This window comes from Lygodium microphyllum, chromosome 8 (assembly GCF_053477565.2).
Source record: "Lygodium microphyllum isolate KBCC chromosome 8, Lygodium_microphyllum_v1.1.10, whole genome shotgun sequence".
Taxonomy (NCBI): Eukaryota; Viridiplantae; Streptophyta; class Polypodiopsida; order Schizaeales; family Lygodiaceae; genus Lygodium; species Lygodium microphyllum.
In genome coordinates, this window is record NC_141142.1 from 96,619,434 (window position 1) to 96,635,206 (window position 15,773).

General features: G+C 40.7%; 1 protein-coding gene across 2 annotated transcripts in view; it reads left to right on the plus strand.

Annotated features, from left to right (window-relative positions):
- LOC148032633 (deoxyribodipyrimidine photo-lyase-like) overlaps positions 1-14,811 on the plus strand; it is a 62,521-nt gene extending 47,710 nt beyond the window's left edge. Inside the window, exons 2-9 of one of the 2 annotated variants that reach the window (XM_087683253.1) lie at positions 9,695-10,038; positions 10,699-10,939; positions 11,996-12,153; positions 13,054-13,090; positions 13,181-13,239; positions 13,787-13,868; positions 13,946-14,017; positions 14,093-14,811. In XM_087683253.1, the coding sequence (XP_087539379.1) occupies positions 9,695-10,038; positions 10,699-10,939; positions 11,996-12,153; positions 13,054-13,090; positions 13,181-13,239; positions 13,787-13,868; positions 13,946-14,017; positions 14,093-14,263 (1,164 nt within the window). In that variant the 3' untranslated portion in view covers positions 14,264-14,811. The remainder of the gene's footprint in view (positions 1-9,694; positions 10,039-10,698; positions 10,940-11,995; positions 12,154-13,053; positions 13,091-13,180; positions 13,240-13,786; positions 13,869-13,945; positions 14,018-14,092) is intronic. The other variant, XM_087683254.1, reaches the window with a different exon arrangement.
- Positions 14,812-15,773: the final 962 nt, after the last annotated feature.

Consider the following 15,773-nt stretch of genomic DNA (forward strand, 5'->3'; position numbering starts at 1 on the left):
ACGAGACCTTTGTAGTTGGTCCATTCTGATGTGTATGGGCCAGCCAATAATGCATCTATGGGAGGCTCTAAATACTATGTGACCTTTATAGATGACTTTAGCCGCTATACTTGGGTTTATATATTGAAAGCAAAGGATGAGGTGTTTGTTGTTTTTAAGTAGTTCAAGAAGCAGGTTGAGAAAGAATTTGATTGCTACATCTCTTGTCTGAGATCCGACAGCGGTGGGGAGTATGTATCACATGAGTTTGATAGTTTTTTGGCTGAAAATGGTATTTGTAGGCAGTTGATATTCTGCTACACTCCATAGCAGAATGGAGTAGCTGAACGAAATAATAGGGTATTGATGGAAGTTGCTCGTGCTATGATGAATGTGAAGAATATGCTGCTTTACTATTGGGATGAGGCTGTTAGGATAACCATGCACATTTTGAATAGGAACCCCACTGTAGGCATTCGTGATGTGACACCCTTTAAGAAGTTGCATGGCTACAAACCTGATGTCAGTCACATGAAAGTATTTGGTTGTATTGCTTATGTACATATTCTTGATGAAAAGAGAAGGAAGTTGGATTCGAAAGTACATAAGTGTGTCTTTATTGGTTATGCGCAATAAAAGAAGACATAAATGTTTTGATCCCTCTACTCGGGAGACACTTGTGACATGATGGACAACAACGGGGAAAAAAACGTTTTTGATGATACACATGGCATGATGACTTCAGGCTATGATTCGGTTGATAGTCTTGACAGTGAACTTGGTATTCCTACTGTGTATACGTCTGGTACTCCGCAGAGAGCAGGTACATTTCGCCTCATGAGAGAGGGGAATCTAGTAGTGTACCACAGCTCAGACGTTTGCAGAGGGTTAGATATCTTGTAGATAGACTGACTTACAGTGGTTACTTTGCGAAGCATTATGCTTATATGACGAAGGTTATGGCGGTTAAAGAATTTGCCACTTATGTTGAAGTAGTGATGGATAAGAATTGGTGCACAACCATGGATGAGGAAATGGCTGCCTTGGTTGAAAATAGCACTTGGGATCTTGTTCCACTGCCAGATGGGAAAAAGACTATTGGCTGCAAATGGGTTTATAAGATTAAATGCAAGTTGGATGGCAGTGTAGAGAGGTACAAAGCCAGGCTGGTCGCCAAGGGATATGCTCGGCAATATGGTCTAGACTACGAAGAAACTTTAAGCCTTGTTGCTAAGATGGCAACCGTATGAATGGTGATTGCATTGGTTGCTGCAAAAGGCTGGAAATTGCAGCAGATGGATGTTAAGAATGGTTTCCTCAATGGTGACTTAGAAGGGGATGTTTATATGGATTAGCTTGAAAGGTATGCATGTCCTAAGTTTCCATACTATGTCTATAAGTTGAAGGAAGCTTTGTATGGGCTGAAACAGGCTCCTAGAGTATGGCATGTAAGGATCAACAGTTATCTGCAGGGTTTGGGTTTCATGGTTGGAAGGGCTGATCATAGTTTGTTCATGAAAAAGACAGACATAGGATTGGTAGTGATGGTTATTTATATGGATGATCTGATAATCACAAGTGATGATGACTTTGGAATACAGAATGCCATGAGCATGTTGAAATCTGAATTTAATATGAAGAATTTAGGTGAGCTGAAATTCTTCTTGGGTATTGAGGTGAGAAAGGAAGATAATGGTTTATGGCTGATGCAAAAACACTATGCCATGAAAATGTTGAAAAAATATGGCATGGCTCAATGTAAACCGCTTGATATACCTCTGGATCAGAATATTAAGTTAGACATAAACAATGGAGCTGAAATTGATGATGTCACTATGTACAGGCAGATGGTTGGAAGCTTGATCTACTTAACCATCACAAGATCTGATTTGAGTTATACTGTTGGGCTCATAAGTTAGTTCATGTAGAAGCTAGAAAGCCACAGTTGGATGCTGTGAGACAGATTATGCGGTATGTAAAGTCCACTGTAGATCATGGGCTGTTCTATGAGAAAGATAAGGGCTATACTGATGCGGATTGGGCAGGATGCTCATATGATTGCAAGTCTACGAGTGGTTATGCCTTCAGCTTTGGAAGTGGGATAATCAACTGGAGTAGCAAAAAGCAACCGGCTGTTGCATTGTCTAGTACTGAAGCAGAGTACAGAGATGTTGCTTTGGCAGCTTGTGAAATTGCATGGTTGCTTAAGCTGATGGTTGATTTGGATATGTAGGTGGATGTTCCAGTGACTTTATTTTGTGACAATCTTAGTAGTGTACTTTTGGCAACAAACCCAGTTTACCATGTTAGAACGAAGCATATTGAGGTACACTACCATTTCATTCGTGAGATGGTTCTTGCAAGCAGAGTGGATCTTATGCATGTGAAGACGGATGAGCAAGCAATAGATATCTTTACCAAGTCTTTAGGTAAAGATAAGTTCAGTCGATTCCGATAGCTACTCGGTGTATAGGTGTTATCTTGAGCTTGAGGGGGAGTGTTAAGACTTCAAGCTCTGTCTATTTATTTGTGTGTGACCGACAGTCTAATTGTATGTCCAGCTATACACAGCAAGTGTGGGACATTTAATAAGTTAGTGGACTCTGACTTAACCACAGTTAGCACATTGGCTAGATGACCTAGTTGTAACTATTTTTCTCTGCTAGTTACTTGAGGGAATAATGAAAGAAATGGGATGAGCTGTCTGCTCACTCTCTGTTGCTCCAAACCTACTCTGCCATTCAACAATAACCACTAGTCAAAATAGAGGTTGATAAAGAAAAGTGTTGAAAATGTTAAAACGGCTTGATGTAGATGCAAATACAAATCAGGCCAATGTTGAAAATGGAAGGGCAACAAGCTAGATACCAGAATATAGTAGTCTTTGGGGGCTAGAATTGGTAAACGGAGCAATGTTATTGTGTAAAGATGATGGCAGTTGATCACTTGCAGCAGTGAGAGGTTGGGTGACTGTTGTAGATCACGTAACTATAGTTGTTGGGGGTGGACAACTAGTGGAAAAGGGTTGTGCCCGAAACTTGCAAGACAAGGATAGGTTGAATGGTGTGCAGTGTGTCTATTTATGGATATTGAAGGATTTTTCCAAATTAGGGTTTTGCTTATGGAACACAAAAACTCTCTTTTGGTAATTTACATATGTTGGGGCTATTTTTAGAGTTAAGCAGCTTGTAATGCATTTAATGATGTAGTAGCCCTCCAAGAAGCAACTTGTGGATGAGGTTGCCTATGCTACTTGCCTCATAAGCAGTAAGAGCACAAAGTGTGAATGAGAGGAAAATTTGGTAGACTCTCCATTAACTTCTTCTGAGAAGCTTGTTATATAGAGTAAAAGTTCAGGTGTCCATAGTAGGCATGCCAAAGTAGCCCAAGCTCATGGGAACTCTATACAGCAAGGGTAGTGAGCTTGCAAAGCTCAATGTCCTATGTACCTATCCAAAGAAGAGAACCTGTAGAATGCCTCAATGGTCATAGCATCTTCAGTGGAGACCACATGAGTACCTAGTTGTGTTAAACCATGGATAGAAAGAAGATTAATGCCACAAGGACGTGAAATTTTGAGATACTTTAATATTGTTGATAACACTCCTTAATAACGTTTGATTAAGTTATTAATCAAATGTGCAAGGTTGTTTAGCACATGTGATGCACATGGCAGTTATTTCATGGCAATAGGCCAAGGACATCGAGGATGCAGTGGGTTTCTAAGTCAAAAGTTATGATAAGTTATGCCAATTGGGCTTTGGGAGTCTGTTGGTGTCAGTTTTGACCCTAGGACAATTATTTGGCCAATAAGTGTCGGTGGTGACACTAGGGGCTAGTATTAATTAATTAATTAATACCAGTCTAAGGGTCAACAAAGGTTGGGGACCACTCCAAGTTGCAAATGGCCTAGCTAATTTAATTATGGATGGGCACATTTAATTTTGGGTAAGGCCAGAAAGGTTGGAATTAAAATTTAGGATTATTTAATTCTGAAAATTTATTAAATGGTTGGATAATGCTGAAAAATGGATTTAGAAGGCTGCCACTTTTAAAAATGCCCATGCAAATTGAGAAAACGCTTTTGGGGGTTGGGTCTCAGCCATTTAGTTGATTTATAGCTTGTAGAGAGAGAGAGAGAGAGAGAGAGAGAGAGAGAGAGAGAGAGAGAGAGAGAGAGAGTTGTTGGTTCATTTTTTGATTAGAGAACAACGATTTGCTACAGAAGATAGCTATTTGGGAGCCTCAACAGGCAAGAGATAGCATGGACCTTCCAGGGGTTGGCAACAACATTGTTGATCAAGTGATAGCATTTTGGAGGTGTCTGGCAATAGGTAGCGTTAAATGCAAGTTGGAGCAGGCAAGTACAAGTAGAATTTAGGGTTTTCTCGTGAAGAAAATTTCTCTCTCATCTTGGCATTCTCTCACCTTCTCCAACGCATTCTTAGGAGATCTCAACATTTCTTAGCCATTTTGAGAAGATCTCAACCAAATTTGGTAGATAGTAGAGAGATCTCTGTTGTGTAAACCCTACATTTTTGCCACCTCGCCACCCATGCCAATTGGTGAATGCATTGTACACTGAATTCAACACTTGAAATTTGTATAATTGTTAGGGAATTTAGATGCCAGTTCATTCATTGTAATTTGGGGCAGCATTTGGTCTTGGTGGTTCCATTTGTGCAAGTCATGGGTGAAAAATCAAGGTGTAATTGGCTCGAGTTGATTGCTAATTGTTGCTACAGTAAAGGGGCTTTTGAAATAGCAAAGGAGATTGTGAATCTTAGCTTGTACTCATTCCATTAGCGATCAAGTTAAAGAAATACCGAAAGGGGTGCCAGTTTTAGGGCTAACAATGTGTCCAATGTCCGAGATTACTAAGGTAATTTGTGCGATTTAACTAATGTTCATTTGCTGATTGCTGTAACTAAGTGCTTGATTAGGGAAGTACCATCCTTTCCAAGAAGGAAGATTGGTTTTAGTTAAAGCCAAGATTCGGAAAATAAAGAACTTTGGCCATTGAAGCCTAACGATCTAGCAAAAAGGATGGTTCCCACTCCACGAACTAGCACGGAGGAGTTGTCACCAATGGTGACCAAACCCCCTTTGCAATAAAGATCCTAAAGTTAATCTTGTTGGTAGATTATATGGAAAGTGGCTCCATTGTTATTGAGCCATGGCTTCTCCAGATTGGAGGAAGTAAGAGTTGTGTCCTCAATCTCAAATAGGTGCACAGAAATTGACTGGGTAGTAGCAAGGGTAGCCTTCAAGTCCTTTGAACCTTCCTTTCTCTTCAAATGGGGATACTTTTGCCAACACTTCTCCTTCAGAGAAGTGGCCTTTGCACAGTGTGGGCACTTGGGCTTAGACTTGTTCTCATCTTTTTGCTCATCGTGTTTCTTGTTGTCGCTGTTCGCCTTCTTGTTCCCCTTCTTATTGCCCCTCTTGCACTTGCCGTATATGATTTAGTTGAGTTTGATCCATTGGCTCCTATCTCTTTAAGATACTCGTCATGCTCCAAGACAAGTGAGGCGAGCTCCTCCCAAAGAAACGTCTCTTGCACTCTTGGTGTATGAAGGCTGGTGTAAAAACATCACACTTAGTAGATGGTAGTTGGGCACGAAGAACCATGGCTATATTTTTTGAAGATATCATCCGTCCAAGGGATGCAAGATCATCTCTCATATCCTCCATTTTGTTGATGTGATCCTTCATAGAAGGTGAGTCACCAACCAAGAGCATGTGAAGCTTATTCTCCAAGGTGATACAACTGGCAAAAGTATTTTAATGGTAGAGAGAAGAAAACTGTCCACACTAACCATTGCACATGAACAAGGATGAAATTGTGTAGGCTCATGAAGAGAAAGGAGTGAGCTCATGAGTTGAGATTGTTCCAAAGGGCATCGCTATCCATAGATGCACCAATAGTGGGATCCTCCATGGGTTGAGGAATAGGGGTAGTCACAAAAGCCCAAAGATTGAAAGTGTCAAGAATACACTCCACTTTGTAGGCCCAAAGGGAGTAGACCCATCAAACTGATCTTCTTTGGGTAAAGAAGGAAGAACGAGCACCTGCACAAAGGTGCCATCATCGGCATCCTAGGGCCAAAAGGACCAGGCCCTATGTAAGACATGAAGAGAGGGGGGAGGAGAAGGCTGTTCGGATCTTTGCAACTTGTTAGGTGATGGTTCCCGTGTAGAACAAGATTTTGACCTCCGATCTCAGGATTGTCACAAGGCGTATCAGAGGGAGTATGAATAAACTCCTCATCCAAGTCATCAAAGCCTTGGAACTGGTGATAATCTTGTCTCTAGATGTGCAAATATACTAAATCTGTTGCATTTTGATGTAGAAGGGCGTGAGCAGAGAGGATAATCAGCTACACATGCAAAAAATTAGTTGTAGATGTCCCGCCTTTGTCGAAAGCACCTATAGAATGCAGAAAATCTGCATTTTCTGCAGCAAACAGTAGGCTGAAAATTTTCATTTTCAGTAGTAGGGTGGTCTTCTCTATCTAGAACTTCCATGTCCTCACTTAGGTGATGATACCATGTGAGTGTGCAATGGAAGAGGAACATGAACGTGGGGAGAAAAGGAAAAAAGACAGAAAGTATGAATGGAAGAGAAATTTGCACTGAATCTGGAAAGAATGCTGAATACAATGCTGGATTGATTAGTCCCTGCACGTAGCCCAAAGCATCGGCGAAGGCACCAGATCAGGCTGAAGATGATGATGGCAGCACTAGAGATGGAGATGGAGATGGAGTGTGTTGCAAAAGACACAAGTGATCTGCCCAAAGCAGGCTGGTTGCGATAAAGAGCAAGAGATTAGCCAAACTAGCCGACCACTCATAAATGGCCCCAAAAATAGCAATTGGCCTGCTGAAAACTGGCTGACCAGTACTAAGTGGTGACGAAAATGCAGAGTGGCATTGTTTGAGGCTGGCAACCTCTGGCAGGGCCAGAAAATGGCTGCCCACTTAGTGTGAGCACACTTGACACTAACTAAGAAAGAAATGCACACTCAGTTGAATGGGAAAATGTAGTTGGAGCTCCAATATCTCCATTGAACTATGACCAAGCTCACATCCAAGAGATGATACACTATCAAAATATGGTAGGTTAATAGAATCCTCAATAAAGATGGCTTGCTTAGTGAAGACAACTTGGGTACCAAGTCTAGTAAGGCTATGAACTAAGAGGAGTGGAAAGCCCAAGTCTAGAACGTATAGGACTTTTCACTGAATGGTCTGGCAATAACAACAAAGTACCAACACCATTGATAGGCACCGAACAAATGTCACCAACTGTGACTAGACCCTTGGATGAAGATCTTGTAGCCCCTCGAGGCATCATATGACTCGAAGCACCATTGTGAATAAGCTTCTCTGAAGATGAGGTAGTTGTTGAAGAAGGCTCCTCCATCTCAATGATGAAAATGCCAAGTAAAATGGTGATCGCAGCCAATATGCACAAATCGCCACCTGTCCAATCTGAACAGGTCCTCTAGCCCAATGAGAAAGAAATGCAAAGGCTGGAAACTGTGTGGACACAACTTAGACCTGACTAAAAAAGAAATGCATGCTCTAGAAAGGGTTGCCTCCTCCATCAAAACACGAGAAACTGAAAGTCTGAATGTTAGGGATCCCCTGCCAACTTAGAGTGAGGCTTACAAGTAGGAGATAACTGTGCATGACAAACATGACTGCTAATAGGTTCTACTATGGAAAACACTGGAAAGATCAGTTGATCATTCTTTTGCTTGCAACCTGTCTATAATTGAATCCCATTGCTAGTGTTGTCTATCTGATGTGAATGTCATCGATATAGCATCTTCATCGACATATACGTCCTTAATGCATAGAAAGTAAGATCTTGAGACCCACATGTTTAGAGAGTTGGGATGGACTAGCTGGTTATGAAATTGATGCCTAATCTCTTCATGATGTAATTCCTAGTGTTGTCTATCTGATGTGAATGTCATCGATATAGCATCTTCATCGACATATACGTCCTTAATGCATAGAAAGTAAGATCTTGAGACCCACATGTTTAGAGAGTTGGGATGGACTAGCTGGTTATGAAATTGATGCCTAATCTCTTCATGATGTAATTCCTACTGTCAGTGTTCTCTAGCCTCGACAAATGTCATTGCTACATTATAGTACATTTATGTATCCAGAATTGCCTAATGTGTAGAAAGTGAGCTCTTCATTGTTGCATGTTTGTAGTAGACCTATGATAATCAACGTACACTTGTTCTCCTTGTGTGTCTCACTTTGAACCTTTGTTGCTTTGAGCTCTCCACCCTAGTGTCCAACTCCCTTGTCTCACTTCATCTTCATATCGAAGAAATTTCCTGGCCTAGATAACATTGCAACATGCAATATTGCATGCTGTAATTCTTTCCACCTTCACATTGGTAGTTAAATAGATTAAGCATTTCTACCAGGTAGAGGTGTTTGAAGTATGAGCAATAAATGCTTGGGAAGACTTAGCAATGAGGGTCCATGCTATAACCTGTTATTAATACTATATAGGCATCTATTTCGTATATCCTTTTAGATTATATATCAGAGATAAGTCGGGGATTTCAGTCTTCAGCTATTGAGGCTTTGATCAATAATCATTTTATGATTATATAATTGGGATTTATAGGTCGAGGAGGATAAAGGTAACGAAGAGCACTGCCCAAACATTATTTCAAGATTTTTATGCTTTTTTGAAGACATGCTTGTCAAGATTGAAGCAATTTGGGTACGTATGACCCAGGCTTTGATCTTGGGACCCAAGTTGATGCACACCATCATCTAATTGCAACTCAAATCAGCCAGGACCATGATAAAGAGATTCAGTAGGGAAGCATTCCTTAAAGGGATGTAGTTGCATTTTGTGAGGAAAGGAAGAGAAACTAAGGAGGACATTGATGAATCATCCAAAGCTAAAGGCTTGGCAAAGGTATTGCAAATCATTAATAACTGGCAAAATGCTAGAAATTGAGTCAAAATACCATCATCTACCGTTACCACTTTATCTGGTTTTGAGATTTATGACACGTAGAAGACAATGCAGCTGAGGTGACATCCTTGTGTCTTGAAGAATCATATGTAGGGTCATCATTTTTTAATATTATGGTTGGACATCTGTTAGGTCCCTAAGGTTTGAAAATTGCAATAGGAGGCCTTGATTTGCATTGTGGTGCTGTTTTTTGGAGGATTATGCTGCAATAGGTGCTTGAAGAACCATGATAGTGACTCGTGTGTATTATATGTAGCTGTGGTTATTGTTTTGCCACTGACCTGAAAGATGTAGAACTGTTGGAGGTTAAAATTGAGGGTGCTGATGAAACAATGGGCCAGACATTCATCACCCTGTCTGATAGACTAGCGTGCGAAATTTTGATTAAGCTATATTCTCTAACTCTTGGCAATAAAGAACTCTGCAGTACCATGTTGCTGACATATGCCTAGTGATATACATTGCTTAGGCTTCCTGCACCATGCATTGATGTGTTTATTTGGTAAAACTATATGAAGTATTGCTTTCCTAGGTGGTATCTCAATTATTTCTGAGAGCACTGCCATATGACATTCATAAATGGGTTGTTTGCTTAATGTTCATATACTGATATGAGAAATGGCTGTTTCTTTATTAGATTGTGCACTTTATATTGTTAATTTGGGTGGAAAGCTTACAGGGGCTTGTATGATGCAGGGAAAAGCAGAGGAAAACATTCCTACATTTCTAGAAAGATGTGAGGCATCTGTTTTGGTGATGGATTTCTCCCCATTAAGGATAGGACGTGAATGGCGAGACCATATATGTCGAAGAGTTGCCTCTTCTATAACCATTTGTGAGGTTGATGCCCATAATGTGGTGCCAGTGTGGGTTGCTTCTGATAAGCAGGAACATGGTGCCCGCACGATCCGTGGTAAAATTCAGAAACTTTTGCCAGAATATCTTTTGGAGTATCCGACATTTGAAGGCTCAACTAGACCATGGACACATGAGCTTCCTCCAAAGATTGATTGGGATGATCTTCTTGATGAAGCTACAAGGTGAGTGATTGAGGGCTAACAGTAGTTAGGTGTGCATGCATCAATTTGACAAAATCATTTGTATACTTGTGCGTTTTTGTGGTTTTTTTTGGGGGAGGTTTGTCATGGACCATGGTAGGGGTGTGTGTTTGGAGAGAGGTGATGGTGCTCGTTGGTTTCAGCTTTGCTGCACAAATGCTCCTTACCCTGCACCTGACCATATGACCAGGCCTTTGGGCCTGGCATAACTGTGATTGTGTACTTGCTGGATTTACTCGTCATCAGCAGCAACATCTGTGAGTTGTAAAGCAGCTCTTGGTAACTGACAACTTGTGTATCCAGTGGCAGATTGTCTTGCCTGGTAGGTTACTGCAGCAACTTGTTCAGTTCAATTTCCTTGAGGCATTTCTCTTCTAGAGATGTATGTGCACATGTGCTCATGTGTGTGGGGGCAAAGTGCTCTTTTCTGCTTTAACATATCACCTTCTCATACTCAGTTATTTGCCAAGCAGTACCAGCCTGTGAAGCAGAAAGCTTTTGCCAGCCTACTCTTAAGTAAAGCAGAATTTGTTATTCCTCTTAACCTTCAACCCTTCACAATTGTGTAGACAATGCTCATGGTTAAATCTTGGTATCCTAAGGTCTTCCTATTTACCATTAAATGGTCTTTTATCCTAGCAGGATAGGTGCAGAGGTGCCAGAAGTCAAATGGTGTGAGCCAGGAGAAGATGCTGCATTGGAGGTACTTCTGGGAGACAAAAATGGATTCCTGACAAATCGAATCAGGAGGTATGCAGATGATCGCAATGATCCTTCTAAGCCCTCAGCTCTATCTGGGCTATCACCATACTTGCATTATGGACATATTTCTGCTCAACGTTGTGCTTTGGAGGGGAGAAAACTTAGGCCATCACACACAAAGGTTATTATCTTCAACTTGATGGATAACCTTCATAGAGTATTTTGCAACCTGTAGCTGTCGGGCTTGTCTTTCTTGCTCATTGTTGACCTTGCCAGGCATGCCAGCATCTTAGCGTATCAGCTTTATTTTATCTTGCGTAAAGGTGTAATGTGAATATAAGTAGCAAGTGCAACAAGTACACAGTCTTAGGCCTCATTGATGGGCAATTGCAAGCAGGCTTCATCAGTTCCTTTATGTTCTAACTGCTCCTGTATATACTGAAAGGATTCAGAGTTTCCTGCAAATGTGCTGTAAATTGTAAGGGAAGCTTTACATGTGGAGTCCTTCTGAGAGCCTCTTTTGAAGGGACATGGTCTGTGGTGACCTTGCATTGTAGTGAGGCAAATGTAAACACTATTCTCAAGCTTTCATTTTCCACTGGCTCAAAAATTGATGACTTCACCATTGGAATCAATGCTTTTGTAAATAATGATTTGAGTACATACAATTTGAGCATTGGAGCCGATGCTGTATACTGCTATTCAGGGAAGTGATAAAGCATGAATTCGCTCGCGCCCTTGTTCTATGTCTGAACACATGATACATCGAATGAACAAGGCCGTTTGAAAAGTTGAGTACCTGCAGGTTGCTAACCAATGTGTAGGAAAATGTGTACCCAGGCATGCTGCATGAGTGATGGCAGGCGTTGTGATCATGCTTCTGGAAATCAGCAAAGGGTTGAAATTTGAAAGCACACTTTGATCATTGGCCATAGCTGCAAGAACTGCCTTAACAGAATGATGGCTGTTAGAAGCTGTCAATCATAAACTAATCAAACCATAAACGAATTGGTTGTTTCTTTTTGTCAGTTATGGTCAGAAAAATCTGTTGCCGTAAATTTTGTGTTGTCAGTTTTTTGGAATGCCATCAGCTTCATAGGCAGCTGGATGTTCATTTCCTTTCTAACCAAATTACAACAGAAGTGTTTCTGGTATTCCTCGGGCTAGAATTGGGTACACTGTCTTCTTGCATCAGCTTCTTTGGATAACATTAACATAAGAACAAAATTGTTTTCAGGCAATCGATGCATTCTTGGAGGAGCTGATTATAAGAAGAGAACTGGCAGATAATTTTTGTTTTTATCAGCCTCTTTACGACTCAATTCAAGGTGCTGCTGACTGGGCTCACCAGACCCTCATGGAGCATGCCTCAGATAAGCGAGAACATGTCTACACGTGAGTGAAGCATACCTATGTTCTAGTGTTGTATTTGCAGTATATTGAATCAAAGGCTCATTCTTGATTGCTCCAACAAACACGTTAACATGCCAAGGCTATGAAGAAACAACTGACAATTGGAATTTAGATCCATACTCTAGCTGCCTTGATACTATATGCTGTACATCAAAACTGGCAGATTCTATGTGCAGGAGGAGGCAACGCACATGGGCCCCATTAATCCCACCATCCTGATGAGGGTTGGTGTGTGGTACTCCAGCACAATCCTTTTGGATAGTCTTTGAACTGCGATAGTAAACATAGGTAAAACGAATATAATACACAGCAGTGTAGAGACAGGGATTTACAGTGACTTATTCCGACATCACAAATTAAAATATTTTGCACTTTGACACTAAACTTAACACTTCCCTTTTACCTCGTCTGTCTTTAGTGGTTTTAATAGCCGGCTTTATATGTGAATGGTTGCGCAATGACAGTGGGCTTCATTTTTGATGTCCCTCAGTTCTATTAAAGCTTATGATATGTTTTGAATGGGTGGGGATGTCGCGGACATTGGTTGGGTTTAGTCTAAGTCATGTAACTTTACTTGGAATATAATACAGCATGATAAATGAATCACAAAACGTTTTAAAAGAGGTATGACAGAAATAATGTTGGTAAGTCAAAAATAATCCAGTGACAAATTACAAGCGAGATATTTAAGATTTTCTCATCATACTATATCATCATTCCCACTTTTAAGTTCACGTCCATTTGTTTTGGCCTGATCTGGTCAACTGTGTGGTCCGCTTCAACTGCTGCAACTTTATTTTGCAGCAGATCTTGGCATTGGTAAATAGTATTATTACCATCCTTTGTGTTCTCATTAGCCAGTTTATCTTTGTCACAAATCAGGCAAGAAGAATTAGAGAAGGCAAAAACACATGATGAGGTAAGATGCTTTGGCAGATATTTCATTGCTTTGTTGCTCATTTCTCATTTAAGACACGTGTCATATGTTTCTTTGTTGGCATTGTAACAGCTCTGGAACGCTTCTCAACTGGAGATGGTGCACCTTGGGAAAATGCATGGATATATGCGGTAAATGACTGTCCATGTTGATAAAAATTCCTGTAACATTCAGAATGTTGATGTTAGTGATGGTCTGTACACATATCTACACCCATGTTCAAATGCCATTTTGCATGCTTATACGCGTGGTAGTTCATTTTCTTCATTCTTCTTTTTGCATGAGCTTTCTTATTTTTTAGTAATCAGTAGGGAGTTGATTGTATCTGCTGAGTGTCCGTAATCCTTTCGTGAGAGATGCTGTGTTTTGATTGAAGGAAGCCTAACCTTTTATCTTACTTTGTATCTCCTGCTGTAAACAAGGACTATCTATTTAATGAAGTGGGTAACCCACAAGTTTTTTGAGAGCCAGACGTTGAGTTTAAGAAAGTGGCCCTTAATAACAGTAATTGGGTCTCCCACATGGCAATGACACTGATCAACCTGAGAAAATTTGTAATGATGTTATATGGGGATTCTACCTCAGCATTTCACGTGGTTGCTTTCTTTGCACCATTAATCTGAGTATGTGCAACAAACAGCATTGACCTTCGAAAATGTCCATGAACTCATTTTCTAGGATGTACTGGGCAAAGAAAATTCTGGAGTGGACAAGAGGACCTGAAGATGCACTTGCTGTGGCTATTTATCTGAACGACAAGGTTCACTTTAATTGTGGCATATTCTTTTGGAAATTATGCCAACTTTATATAAATCTGTGTGTGTGATTTGATTACAGTATGAACTTGATGGAAGAGACCCAAATGGATATGTTGGCTGCATGTGGTCAATCTGTGGTATACATGACCAGGTATAAGCTGATTATATAAATCTCCATGTACCCTTCTTCCATCTCTGGTTAATGTTTTGGTTTAACTTTGGTTAGGTTTCTCAGGGATGGGCAGAGCGTCCGGTCTTTGGGAAGATACGCTACATGAATTATAATGGATGCAAGAGAAAATTCAATGTAGATGGATACATTGCATATGTCAAACGGTCAGTGGCTGAACTGAAGAAAAAGGGGAGAGAAGAATGTGACTCCAAAATCAATTTGTGAAGGTAGACTGTGACTTTGCAGGTCTTTGATCATGCTACTTGAGAAGTGCTGATTGGATTTCTTTTTAAGTGGGAAGGGATGAGAGAACAGGAGCATTTCAGGGAAGGCCACCATATAGAAAAGATGCATTGGCCTATGCCCAGATCTTTCTTTCTTTTGGAGACTTTGTGAGGTATTAGGAAAATGGTGGAAAGGACATGATTATTTCTGGAAGGGAAAAGCGCCACATTGTCTCCTGTATTCTATTACACTTAGTAAATTCAATGCCCTTGACAAACCTGTATAAAGTTACAATCAAGCAGTTTCATTTGAATGGGACCAATCCCATGGACATGAGCTCACAGGAAATGCTCAGCATAATTGAAACACCCTATTATGTTATTCCACTTGCTGCTAAGCAGATGGATCATTCATCTACCTGTGCATTTCTTTATGTCAGGAGCTGAAAGCTTGATCTGTTTGATTCAACAAATTTGGTGCAGCCCTATATTTTCTCCTTGCCTCAATGCTTGGTCATCGTCAGCACTTCTTCTAAACAGCTATAATTAAGGTATGTTATGGGAGTAAAATGTTGTCTGCAAAGAGGTTTTCATTTTCTGAATAGGACTTTGTAGTACTGCCAATATCACGTTCCATATTTGAAGCTTCCTTGCAAGCTTTGGATATCTATTTATTGGTGCCACCCCATTTTCAAAAGCTCTTCTGAAGAGCCATATGACCTGGTTGAGGCTTGGGTCCCCTTTACTATTAACTTTGCTGCAGAATTGTGTCCCTGTCAATTTGTCTTTCCAGACAGAAGTCAGCCACTGTACTGCCTTTGACACTGGTACCCTGACCTGGATAGCATTGCACAAAAGGACATCCTAGCATGTTAGCTCAGGCCATTGTTTGCCAACCAAAATCTTATTATGCCAGTCCATGTTGGCTGTGTCCCATCTCTTGGCTAGTTGTAAAACTAGCATGTTTGCCTTATTCTTCAATCTTTCTAAGCCTATCCCTCCTTCCACCTTGGGTGCTGTAACTAGCACCCATGCCACTGCAGATCATTGACGGTGGTCCACTTGTATCTGTAGGAAATTCCTAAGCACCTTCTCAACATCTTCCCAATGAGCATAGCTAAAGGCAAACATGACCGCTCCAAAACCAATCATTGACATCATCATTGAAGTCAGGATTATCAGCTTGTACAGTAGGCCCCATGGCTGCACTCGTGGGTCATGGTGAGGGTTCTGCTCTTGAACCATTCAAATAGTTGGCTTTATTGTAGGTAATAGGTTTTTGTCTTTTTGTGGCTAAGTAGCAAGCCCAATAACTCAGCAAAGTTTTGAAAGGCATGCACGAGAGTTTCAAGCTCCTTTGGGTTAACTTTGATTAAGTTTGAATTGTTATTAGTCACACATTCTGACACCATTACCTCCCCATCTGGCAGTCGGCAGCCCACGGATTGCTCCTCTTGGGACTGGCTAATCTAGCTTCCCGAGTAAAGGCGATATTTTTCAAGTAGTGTGTT